Genomic DNA, 13,823 nt, shown 5'->3' on the forward strand with positions numbered 1-13,823 from the left:
CCCAGCTGTCTTCCTCCAGGCTGATTTCAAATTTGGTCAGACTTAAAATAAAAACATACTCCTTTCCCAGTATTTTCATCAGTGCTACTGTAGTTTTTTCCCTCTCGTATTTTGGGATACTCTACTACATTATAGATTTAATTTGCCTCAAAAAAAAAAAAGTATAGACTATTGCTGATTCCAAGCAATGATCTTATAATCAACTAAAACTTTTTTTTAAAAAAGATTTTATTTATTTATTTGAGAGAGAGAGAGAGCATGAGCAGGGGGAGGAGCAGAGGGAGAGGTAGGGGGAAAGAATCTCAAGCCGATTCTGTGTTGAACGCTGACCGTAATGCCCTGGCTCTATCTCGAGACCCTGAGCTCATGACCTAAGCTGAAACCAAGAGTCAGATGCTCAACCGACTGAGCCACCCAGGGGCCCCAGTCAACTTAAACTTTTAACATACAACCTAACCCTAAAATTTGACCCTCTCATCCTGATTTTGGGGACCAAGTGCAAATCTTCACATCTGTCACTATTAAATTAGGCTTGTTACATTAGGTTCCTATGATTATCTTTTTATGGTAATTCTAAATACTGATTCTATCATTTCATCTATTCCCTAATAATTCATGTGATCAGAATATGATTAGTAGCATCATGTGTTACTGATAAGAAAGTTCAGTAGGAAAAGGGTGAGTAAAGAGGGCAGAGGGATGACTGGTGATCTCCTTTCCAGGCTGACATGAATCCCCTAATCACCACTGTGGGGGTGAGACATGGTAACCAATCCTCTAAACACTCCCTCAGCCTTTGCTTTCTACCCTGCCCACAAAGGTATCACAAGAGATTTTCCTTTTTAACGGAGTCTTGCTGATGTTCTTTTGACTAGCAGGAGAAAGGAACATATTTATAAGAAAATAAGGCTAGACCCTATTTTTGATCAAAACTCTGTGTCGGTAGAAAGATATTAATGAAAAAAGAAGTTACAAAACAGTGTGTACAGGATTTTTTTGTGATGAGGATATCTATTTACAGATTTGAAGACATATATAAATGACACTTGAACAACATGAGTGAACTGTGTGGGTCCGCTTACAGAATTGTTTGATAAATAGAGTGCAGTACCATAATGTATTTCCTCTTCCTTATGATTTTCTTAGGAATATTTTCTTTTCTAGCTTACTTTATTGTAAGAATACAATATATAGTACATATAACATACAAAATGCATGTTAATTGACTTTGTTATTGGTAAGGCTTTTGGTCAGCTGTAGGCTATTGAGTTTTGGGTGAGTCAAAAGTTATATGTGGATTTTTGACTGCACAGAAGTTGGTGGTCCTAATCCCTTGTTCAAGGGTCAAATGTAGATTGAAATACACGCATGTGCATGCGCGCGCACACACACACACACGCCTAGATGTAATTCTAGAAAAAATGTAAAAGATATTTAAGCTGCTCTCTCTGAATGAGATTATCTTTTTTTCTAATATTTCTATAAATAACATGGATTATCACATACTTGAAAAAGAATTTAAGAAAACCTATGCTTGTGATAACTACTTTTCTTTCTAAATTCTCTTAGAAGCTATAAAATTTCCCTTGATGTTGGTGTCAAGATCATGTAGGTATAATTGATAGAAAGTGCTTTCTTTCCATTAAAAAGAAAACCAAAATATTTGCCTCTCCTTTGTCCACAGTTCCTAAAATATGGTCAAGAGTGTTTCAGGGACCTCTTCTCTGGATGTGTTCTCATTTCACCTTTCTGCTTGGCTTTCCCTAAACATGCTGGGAGCTTTTATGCCTCTTGGCTATTAGATAAATTTCTTTTGTCTGATATTACCTTTACATTTTTTAACCTGGTGAGCTCTTTTTCATCTCTTAGTTCCCAGTTCAATTATCACTTTTATCCTCCCAGTGAATTCCCTCTTCATTCCTTCCCTTTTTGTTCCTTCTTTACTTTCAACAAAGCTCTATCTCTTTGCCTATCAGTATCCACTCTTAGACTGTGAGCTCTTAGGTTTGCAGCCGGGCATTCCCTGGAGGACTTACTAAAAAAGGAAATTCCTGGTTTGCACCTTTGGAGATTTTTGTTCATCAGAGCAGGGGAGAGTTCAAGAATGTGCATTTATTAAAAAAGCCTGTAGATCATGGCCTGTGGTGCCATACAGGGAGGGTGACAGCTATGTCATTTGTATCTTTTGACTATTCTCTCATATTTGGACTGCATCAGAATGTCTTCCCATCAACTATACTGGTTTTTATAATTTAATTTTCTTTGCCTTACCCATCAAGAGGTGTTAAGTACAAATAGCATGGTGACCAGATACTTTACTTATATTGTAGACAAAGCCAACAGAGACATATACATGTTATATCAGAAGGGGGGTAGGCTAGCCTTATGAAAATAGATACGGAAGAGAAGGCTCTTCTGATTAGATTCTTTGGATTCCCCTCTCCTGGGAAAAATCCAAGCTGGACTTATATTTATAAGGAGTTCTATTTCTGAAGAGAGAGAAAGGGGGGAGGGTAGTTAATATGACAATAGGTGACATGTTCTCCAGTATGGGAAACTTTCCAAGTAGGTATTGCTAATACTTATTTAATAACATGTCTTGCACTTTTGCACAGTGATTACAGAACCACTAGAAGGCCATGTAAAAAACCACTATTGCTCTAAATGTTCCACTTATATTTCTTCTCCCATAACCAGTAACCTACTTTTGGCTCTTCAAATGGCTGCATAAAAGAGACAACCATTTTAACCTTTTAGAAATGAATCTTGCTAGAGTAAATCAGAGAGAAATGATGGAAATGTTAATTAACTTGCCTTCATCTTGGTCGGATTCTGTATTTAACCTAAAGGCCTACAATCTTTTGGGAGGTTTTCTTAGATTTGATTGCCTATGACAGGCAGAGAAATTCAATTATGGTTTGGTGGCGTTACGCCTTTGGGAGAGCAAAACCCCCCTCCTGCCTCTGGCATAGAAAACAAATGCCAAGAAAGGAAGGTGAAATCACTCATGAATTTTCCTGACATATCTCTTTTCTGGTTCAGAATTGGTAATAGATGACACTTTCCTTTTTGGAGCTGGGACCAAGTGTTGGCTTCCCCCATGAGACCACCTCTAAAACACAAGGAGATGGAGGTTCTAAAACACAGACACAGATACACACACACACACACACACACACACACACACTCTTCCACTATTGAGAGAGATTGTCCATATAATGCCTTTCTACGTGACAAAGCTTCATTCTCAAACCACAGGAAGTTCTGATATTTAGGAACAGAAGATAAAAGTGCTTAATTTTACTTTCCTTTTTATTTATTACATAATTAGCCATTTAAAATCCATTTCAGCTTTGGAAATTATAAAAAAGAAAACATACCATAGCTGAAAACAAACCACATTGATCTTTAAACATTTTATGAACTGAAAAGCTCAACATAAACCATTTCTTTCCTTCAGTAGGGAAATAGCTCTATGGCAAGATATAAGATAACAGATGTAACCTAAAAAGATACGCACAAGAAAGAGATGGATTTTTATTTATGTATTTGAAAAATATATAACTTTAATAATGCTGGGGATGCGTTCAGTAGTGGTAGCAGAGGTAGGCCAGAGATCTATGCTTTTTAATATCAACTTCCTCTCGAGTAAGAATTTTATCACATTAATAGCTAAATCATACTGATTGCAAAAGAGCTGAAATGAGGCAATTAGTACGGCCTATGACAGCCGTGAAGAATGAAGCGTGAGGTTTTCAGTGCAAGCCAGATGGATATCTTCAATATACTTCTTATTATCTGCTTGTGGTAATAAGTTCAATTAAACTGAATCAGTACAACACAAGTCTCTTTGAATTGCCGGAAAAGAAATTAATTATGTGCTTCACATTTAATGAAGCCAGAGTCATAGTGTTTGCCTTTATTGTTTGTTTGTTTTATTTATTTTGATTGGTAAGTATTCATTAGGAATTAAGCCACTTATTTCATTCTATAGTAGAGTTTTTTCTTTAAAAGACAATTTTGGATTCAAAGGTTAAATATCACTAGTAATAAGGTTTTATCTATTCTATAATATCTGGGAGAGAGGTAGAAAACCAGATCCACTGTTTAGATGATATTGACTACAATATCTTACTATGCTGAAGAATTCTGACCTGGTGTTTTTAATTTGAGATATTATACATGTAAGACTAACAACGACAATTCAGCAGTACTCATATTCCCATTTCTAGAATCAGCAGTCTCTAACGTTTTTTCCAGCCTTTCTCCCCTCTGAATATATATTAAATTTTATCCAAATAAAATATTAACAACACAGGTTACGTCCTTTCATATAACCTCACTCCAGATTCCCTCCCCTCACAAATACTATCATGAGTTAATGTTTATACTACGCATGTATTTTTATGTTTAAACATTATATGGTATTATTTTCTATTACTAATTTTATGTTAAATCATATTACATGCGTTAAATGAAATAATACCTTTTGTATTCTTTATATTGCTTGTGCATTTTTTTTTGTCATTACAAACAACAGAATGAAGTTCTTTGCAAGTCTACCTCAGAACACATAATTTCCTCTAGAAGAGACAGAAATGGAATTGATGGGCCAAGGAGATTGCCCTTTTTCAATGTTACTTTCTCTCTATAGTATCTACTCCCATTTGTATTCCTACTTACAGTGAGTGTATGAGTATTCTGGTCACACTCTCATCAACAAAAGGTTTTGTTGATGTTTATCTTTTGCCAATTTCATATGTAAAAAATCCTGTCACACTGCTTACATTTGCATTTCTCTGATTACTAGTGAGATTGAGATTTTTTTCAAAGTCTTGTTGGCCAACAGTGTGTCTTTTACACCAAAATCAAATATGTGAAGCCTGCCTCAGTATAGATGCCTTCCTATGAAAGAGTTGGCACAGAAATACAAGAGTTAAGGAATTACTTCCTCCCTCTAGACCAAGGATGAAGAAATGATGGCAGGATGGAGTCAGAGTAGACTGTCATGGTAGGCAATTTTTTTTTTTTAGTTTTTGATATAATGTTCAATGACAGTCTTACTACACTTTAATCTTAACATTATAAAAGGTGAGAAACTATTTTACAGAAAGAATTGGACAAAAGGGGGAGTCACTCTATCTATGACTGATGTTGCTAAAGGCACACCATTTGCTCAGTCTATGTGGCCCTCATTAGGGCTCAAAGGAATGTCAGGGGAAATAATTATGCTCTGTTTCATCAAGATCTTGGCTTCACGTCTTGGTAGAAAGAGTTCCAGGTTATGTCATGCTCTGTGAATATAGAAAGAACAAGAGGTATACTTATCTACCATTTCTTTAGGATTCTCCTTGGTTAACTGTTGCCAACTCCATTGTGGCAGGTCTCAGGTCTAACAGGATCTAGTATTGAAATATTCTGGCCATTGTCCTTCTACCAGGGGACCTAACATAATTAGCATTTAGCACTTTTAACAACAAACTTTTCCTATTCTAGGTGCCTTGGGTCAGAATTTGCGTTAATCCTATTAGAAAGACCCTTAATTATTGCCTAGAAATAATTGGTTCCAGTGGAAGACACCTAATTAGGTTGAAATGTATTCTGTTATAAGGGCCCAATGTTAAAAGCTTTTGTTGTGGTTTAGCAGCCAAATGTCATTGCTGGTTACTGATTTCTGATTGATCCCCAGTCAAATATGGATAAAGCCTTGAATAATTTTACATAGAAGATGTGGGCTGTTTCAAACTCATTTTCCAAAAAGGTTCCAACTGAAAAGACTCTACATTATTGTGTCGGTCATGCTATGCATGGAGAGGTTGATATTTCTCAAAGTCCTACAGTTAAAACAGAACTATTTTACAGGGTATACTATAGCTATGCTGTAAAACTTGTTGGGTTGGTAAGGTTTTCCTTTCTATCTGTTATATGCATGCATTTGATAGCATCTCTTCTTCTAAATGTAAATAAACTCTTGATGGGATGGACCATGAGCATTCTGGCAATGAAGGAATCAATGAAATGTTCAGTGAAGCCACCTGAGCATCTTCACGTTGCAGGGACGGAAAATGAGAATACAAAGGAATTTCTTGTTACAAATATATGAGGTCTTAGTTAAATTCTACTGAGAATCTTTTTATCTATCAAGATAGTTAAAGTACAGTGTTTTTCTTATTATAAACATAATTCTGTGTACTGAATAAGAAAAAATTTAATCCAAAAACCAATGTCCTTTTATTTATTTTTAATTTTTAAGAATTATTTTATTTACTGATTTATTATGAAATCTTTTAAAAGTCAAATGAATACAGGGTAAAATGTGCATCTAGGGCAACTTAAAAAGAAAAAAAAATACATTAGTGAAAAAACAACCTGCAGTCAGAGAGATGTGTAAACTAAATGTGAAACAGTTCAACTGATTTAGGCTGGTGGCAGTGAAAAGTTCAGGAAGAGATAAATATCTCGATAAACTCCAGTTGATACGTTTTGTGCTTTAGGATTCTCCCTGGCCTAACAGTCTGGTTCCAGCAGTGTGAAGCTTCCTCATTCCTACAGAGGCTGACTGAGTACACTGTTCTAGTACCTGCCAAGTATTTTTCTCTCTCTCCCAATCAATGATTTGATTTGGCCTCTTTGGATTTTTTACTTATATCCAAGTACTTGGTCAACCCTTTTGATACTGGGGTGAGGCTAAGGTCTTGTGACAGAAATATCCCCACCAATTTCAGCTTGTAATCAGACTCCAGGAGATGCCAAAATTCCCTGTTCCGTATAACCTGGCTAAGCTACACCTTGGACCAAATTTTGAAGATCTGTTTGCAAAAGGAAAATAAGTCATAAAAGAAAAGATCAGTAAGTTTCTCTTCTTGTTTTTGTTTCTTTGGAAAGGGCTAAATAACAAATACGTTAGGTTTCGCTCGTTAAGAGGCAACACTGAGGATCTGACGTAGGTTGCAGCAAATTAGATGGTCTTTGTCATAATTATTCAGTTCTGCTCTTGGGCAAAAATAACTGCAGTTGGTAGGTAAACAAATGACATGGCTGTGTTCCATGGAGACCCTGTGGACTGGCTCTGAAATATAAATGTCATAACATTTTCACATGTCTGAAACTATTATTATTCTTTTTGTTTTTCATCCAGTTAAACATGCGGAAACCATTCTTAGCTCCTGGGCGATAAACAAGTGGGGGCTAGCTGTATATGGCCCATGGGCCATATACTTGGCCAACTCCTGAAAATATAGTGTGTATCAGGATCAAGTTGGGTATTTATTTAAAATATTTATTTTAGGGGGGCGCCTACGTGGCACAGTTGGTTAAGCATCCGACTTTTAATTTCAGCTCAGGTCATGATCTCAGGGTTGTGAGATCAGGCCCCGTGTGGGGCTCCTGGGGTTCCAAGCTGGGTGTGGAGTCTCCTTGAGATTCTCTCCCTCTGCCTCTCCCCACTTGTACACATACACATTCTCTCTCTCTCTGGAATAAATAAATAAACCTTTAAAAAACTGTTTATTTTTCAGGCCTCATCCTTAAAGACTTAGATTTACTAGGCTAAGGCACTGGAAATGTCTATTTCTGTTAAGCATTCTATTGAACTTCCGCTTGCTATGTGGCATGTACAGTTTTCTGATGTAGGACAGGTTTCTCAAAGACTGGAACCACCAGCCACAGACTTACCCAAGGTCATTCTGGCTGTGGCTCAACAAGATAACTATGGTAATAACATCCCTAGCTTAAAGGCCTGCATTTCATTTTCAGCCCTGAGGGGATCAATAGAAGCTAGGGTTGCTATTACCATAGTTATCTTGCTGAACTACATTTAAGACAAATACTCGAAGTCGCTCGTCTTCAGGAGTACTACTTTAAAATATCTGTCATAAGAAACCTGTACAGCAAAGATGCTATGTCATGCGAAATGGCATGCCTTTTACTCTGCTATAGAGATAAAAATGAATTAGTAAGTACAATATTGCATGTAAATGCAGCCTGCCCTCCATATAGTTCTTAATGATGTCGACAATTGCTAAAGCTCATCTTTGTTGAAAGGTCAAATATTATGCTTTCTGGTAGGATTCAGGGGTCTGACATGAGAACTGTTCTTGCTTAAAATTAAAAAGCAGACCAAATCCCAAATATACTATAACTAGCTTAAAAAATAAAATCAGTGAAATTTAGAAATTCAGATGATGGGATGATAATCAAGAGCCCCCTGGGCACCTGTCAGAATTCTGCAGTTTGGAAGCATACTCATGCATAATCTGAATATTTATCCATTTTATGGTTGTCTGCCAGAGATTTATTTTAAACCTCTTGTACCTGCTATAGTGGATTTATACCTTCTTTCTCCTCCCCCATACTTACTGACCCTGTGTTTGACACGGTCTTCGGCTTCCCTTCAAAACATGGGGGTGGGGGTGAGGAGGAAGAGAATTGGATTTCAGAAGCGTTGTTAATGATAGAATTATTATAAAAACATTAGAGAAGACGTGTTCTGATGTCTGACCTTCACAGTGTTTTAATCCTACGTATGAGGAGATCAAAATGAATACAAGCACATTTTAAGGTTAGAGAACGCCTTCTCTGATAAATTAGTCCCTTTGTAGATCTCAAAATTGAATTAAAATACAGTGCTCAGTCATATTTCAGGCCAAACTGTTACATTTACATTAAAGGTACAGGGCTGAAGCATTATGATGTGCGATTCAGTACTTGGCACAGTTCACGTGGAGTTCAGAATGGTTTTCTCTGCCTTTATCGTGCTTTATGGGGCAGATTTCTAAATTGCATTTCTCAGTTTATGTTAATGTCCTTCACAGAGACCTGGTGGTCTGGATGCCCCTATGCACACACGTGTTCTTCCCATTAATGTTAATGGGAGTCAGAACCAAGCAACGGGAGATAAATGTTCTCTCAAATACCTTCTGACCTTCCCTAAAGTAACAGGATTGCTAACTTCTGTGAACATATGGACCAGATAAAACTCATATTTCTTCCCCTCACCCCCATCTCATCTATAAGAATAACACAAGAATCAGAGAACCTCTGCAGAAAAACTGACTGCAGTAGAGCATCACCAGCCAAGGCCAGAAACAGCTCAACTTCTACACAGATGAGCTCCCTCTGGTGGGGACCATTGTACTGTGACCTCAGGGCTCATTCCTACAGGTCTCTGCCTTCCTCTTTCTCTTCCAGCCCTGCTCTTTTTCTTTCCCCATCTATTAGGCAATTTCAGTTTTAAAGTATTCCATATGTCTCAGCAAAACAGGTGGCCATACACTGATCCTGTAATATGTCCCTCTAAGTCCTGTCCATAAGTCCACTAAAACTCTCCTGAAAAATGCCATTACATCCTGTTTCCCAACCTTCATATCCCATCTTTAGGATCCTCTCGTAATAATAATACATACTTAATATTTTTCCTTATATTGACTCACTTCTTTACTTAAATATATTTTAAAAGGAGATTTTTAAAAATCATTGTCATGAATGGAAAACTAGACTTTTCCTAGTACACATTGTAAGAAGCAAATAAATTACTAAAATTTAAAAAAATCAGTAAAATAACAGTAAGACTATCTCTTATACTATACTTGGAAAATCACCATTTACATTTTACTAGAAATCTAGAAATAAAGTATTTAATCTCTTAAAATAGGTAGAAGTTCCTGCCTCAGCAACATTTATATCCACCTAAAACATGGGATAACCATGGCATATTTCATAATTGGTGTATGGAATGTTTTGTGCCATCATTCAGTACAAGACAAGCAGCAGAGAATCTTCTGGATGGTTGGTCCTGGGACCACTCCTATTGCTGGGATATGAACTCTGATGGGAATTAGAGGACATTCCTTTTTGCTCACTATCTTTTTTAAAGAATTTAATTAATTAATTATTTACTTTTGAGAGAGAGAGAGTGCGCGCACCCAAGAACGGGGCGGGGGGCAGAGGGAGAAGAGAGAGAGAGAATCCCAAGCAGGCTCGACGCTCAGCTCAGCTCAGCACAGAGCACTCAGCTCAGAGCAGACCCCTACCTGGGGCTCAGTCCCACATCTCTGAGATCATGACCTGAGCCGAAATCAAGACTCGGCTACGTAACTGACTGAGCTGCCCAGGCGCCCCTCTGTCCTCTATCTTGAGAGGTAAGGAAATCAAGGCTTACGAGAAGGATGTTGATCAAACACAGGACATAACTTGTAACTCCATGTAGAAATACCCCACTGTCAGCAATATAGAACAGCAAAAAACGGTTTCTAGGCTTAGTTGTTTATAATCTTTCACACTCTCGGGCATTTTTTTTCTTTTTTCTTTTTTTTTTTTTTGTGTGTGTGTGGCAGGCTCACTTCTCTTTGCTAATTACTCTAATAGGTTGGTGATGGTAACTTCATAAATGTTCATTTCAATAAGATTTAGAATGTATGTATAGCCATTTTATTAAAATACAAGCAACAACAACAAAACAACTACTAATATTTCCTAAGTGCCAGACACTATGTTAAGCACTTAACGTGGATTACTGCAGTCATCAAAACAACCCTAAGCAGTTGGCATACTATTATCCCCACCCAGGTTAATTGTGTAGTCCAAAGTCACAGAGCTAGTAAGTGAGAGAAATGAGATCCAAAGCCAGATCTTTCTGCCTCAAGCTCAGTCTCTTAATCACTGCTTAAGACGGCTGCCTAGTATTCTCTCATATCTCCCTAACTAGCAAATAATCTATAATCAGGTACCAGCTCTGCCATTAACCAGCTCTGAAACCTTGGGATTCCTCCTGGTCCTAGCTGATCTCTATTTCCTTTTGCAGCTGAGAAAGCCATACATTAGCAAAGACCTCTAGCTGGAATTTTGATTTATAAATATTATCTAACCTCTTTTTTCCTCTGCCCTGTGAAATAGAGTGAACATATAGTCCTATGCCCATACTACTGCTCTGAGTGATTCATTAACAGACTGAAACAGTGGAGTTAATCTAAATACAGGTTTACTTCTGACTCCTGCCTTTCCAGCTTTTTTATACACAGAGATGTTTACAATAGAAAGGCTTACCCAAATGGTAGTATTTTTCCACCTTCTAATGACCCCAAAATACACAATTAGGTAATTTTTGGCTTTTTTCTTTAAAATAAAATTGGGATATATAAAATAGATAGATATTTTTATTTTTATTAGGCTATCTTACTTCACAAAGGAAGCCACAAATGGGCAAGAAGGAAATAATACTATGTGACCCATCTACTACGTCGGTTATAGAAAAATATTTATTTTATAAAAATCTATTATATGAAAAAAAGCTGAATTAACAAGATTTCCTGGCGCAGTAAACAGAACCAAGCAGAATGCACAATCAGGATTCCTGGGCTAACATCCGTCTTCCACTACTGGTAACCTTGAGAAGGTCACCAACATGAGTCTTATCTCCTTAGTCAGATCATCCATTGCCAAGATCTCCTCAACTCAAAAATTCTATGACTTGACAAGACAGAAAGTAATAGAAATGCAAATAAAATGTAAATTAAAATCTCATCCTTTGCAATTTAGTGCTTTCAGCCTATCCCATCAACCTGGTGTTAGAACAGACTCACATCATGTGCTGTGCTAAGAGCAATAAAGGAATTTCTGTCATATACTATAAAGCACCCAGACTAAGGTATGTGGAAAATTTTATTTCCTTAAAACTGAGAGGGTTGGCAGGGTGACGAAAGCAAAGCACAGAGGTGATCAAATCCCTTTATTGGTGTAATAATCCATATCCCTATCTCTGAATAACCAGGACAGCTCTTTTAAAAATAGCCAATGTCATTGTTTAAACAATGTTTGCTAAAAATAGTATTCAAGTCATGGGTTTTTAATTTGTTAGCACAGTGTTCCTAGACATGAATTTCAAATCTACAGAGACTTGAAAGAAATTTAATTAAAGGATTGAAGATAACATTAGTTACAATAGTATAATAGATACAATGGCTGTAATTCTCAAAATTGTATTGGATGATTCTGAAATAAGATAGCTTTTCAATCATATTCATTACCAGCAGTTCTCTAAGAGTCGTTAATCGTATAATGTTTGGCATGATGTATTAATTTAGCAACACAGTGATAACTGTACATATTAATATGAATGATGCCTCTTCTATAGATTGCAGTATTAGAAATGAGGACATGTATATCAATGTACGTGTTCTCTGGGTTATCATTACCTTTTACTACCAAGTTTCCAGTACTGCTAGCAGTTCCGAAATGGTTAGTGGCTATACAGGTATAACTTCCAGCATCTGACTTCGTCACATTGACAATTTTGAGGCTTCCATCTTCAGAAATGGTAATTCTGAAATTAAAACAAATAAACCAAAACAGTAAGCTTATCTCATATGACAAATTGAAAATGATGTCTGTCATTCTGTCATCTTTCAAACTACAAATCATGGCTATATCACTTGACAGTCACATCTTTATTCAGGGTATTTGTCTATATACACATAAATATAATTAGGACATGTGACTTATTTAGGACTTTTAACACTTTTCTCGCTAGAATGGTCTCAACATTCTCTTGGCATAAATATTGGAAATACTAGGAAATAGATAGGTTGTAACCATTCTCTGTCCTTGGCAGCCCTAATCACTTTATGCATAGGGAAGGTTCATTGTTGATTACCATTAGTCTTAACACTGCAGAGGTATAAGAAAAAAAAAAATCTCTTGATTGGCCACTTGACACATTTTCATTGAAAATTTTTCTTCTGTCAGTTAAGAGTCTGCCTTCAGCTCAGGTCATGATTCCAGGGTTCTGGGATCCAGCCCTGAGTCAGGTTCCCTGCTCAGCGGGGACCCTGCTTCTCCCTCTCCCTCTGCCTGCCACTCTCCCTCCTTGTGAGCTCTCTCTCTCTCTCTCTCCTCCCCATTCTCTCTCTGTCAAATAAATAAATAAATAAAAATCGTTAAAAAAAGTTTTCTTCTAGGGGGTGGCTTAAGTTAAATGAGTTATTATTAAGCATATTTATTTCTGACATGTCAGACAACACATTTTCAATGAGATGCAAGAAATGAATTAAAAAAAATATCCCACAACATAGTATGACTTTGGCAGAACAGCAAACGTGGATGGCACATCTCAGGGCCCACAATTAGGAACAAATCTACTACCTGGGAAGGAAACACTTGCACTGACAGACACAAAAGTGGAACAGGGAGGATTCTAGAGAACCCCATCTTCAACATGAATATTGCAGAAGAGGAAGGTGTAGAGATGGGTAGGACATGCAGCCTGGCTTGGACACCAGATAGAGAAATAAAAAAAAACAGACACAGATGGCTCATTTAAGATTACTGTCTGCTGAACCTCTACTCTATCCTTCAAATTTACCCACTTCTTTCTATCTCTTCTGCTCTCCCCTTCCCACCTGGCCTGTCACCAGCCTCTTAAATGATCTGCCTATTTTTACTCTTGTCCCTTAAATGCATTCTTTGGTCAGTGGTCAGACGGCGTTTTAAAATATAGATCAGATTACATCACTGCTCAGGCTTAAAAATCCTTCTTTGCACCCCACTGACCTCGATAAATTCGACAAGGCTTGATGGATCTGGCCTTTGCCTTTCTCTAGACTACTTGATTTCATTCTCATCTTTCTACCCTTCAATGAACTATAGTCACACTGGCCTTTTGCACGTCCCTACAGTGTTTGGGACCCTTTCCCACCTCAGGTCCTCTCTACCTGCTGTTCTGCCTGCCTTGACATCAGGACATAGCTACCTCCCTCTCACGACCTCACCTTAGGGGCAGCGCTTTTCTTATGACTCATATTTCTAAAGTGGATGTTTTATTTTGTTAT

At 37.2% G+C, this 13,823-nt stretch overlaps 1 protein-coding gene across 1 annotated transcript in view; it reads right to left on the bottom strand.

The window, feature by feature from the left end:
- The window catches only part of CNTN4 (contactin 4), a 297,038-nt gene that overhangs the window by 59,710 nt on the left and 223,505 nt on the right, over positions 1-13,823 (bottom strand). Inside the window, exon 11 of the mRNA XM_040628130.1 lies at positions 12,192-12,319. Within this exon, the coding sequence (XP_040484064.1) occupies positions 12,192-12,319 (128 nt within the window). The remainder of the gene's footprint in view (positions 1-12,191; positions 12,320-13,823) is intronic.

This window comes from Ursus maritimus, unplaced genomic scaffold (assembly GCF_017311325.1).
Source record: "Ursus maritimus isolate PB19 unplaced genomic scaffold, ASM1731132v1 scaffold_14, whole genome shotgun sequence".
Taxonomy (NCBI): Eukaryota; Metazoa; Chordata; class Mammalia; order Carnivora; family Ursidae; genus Ursus; species Ursus maritimus.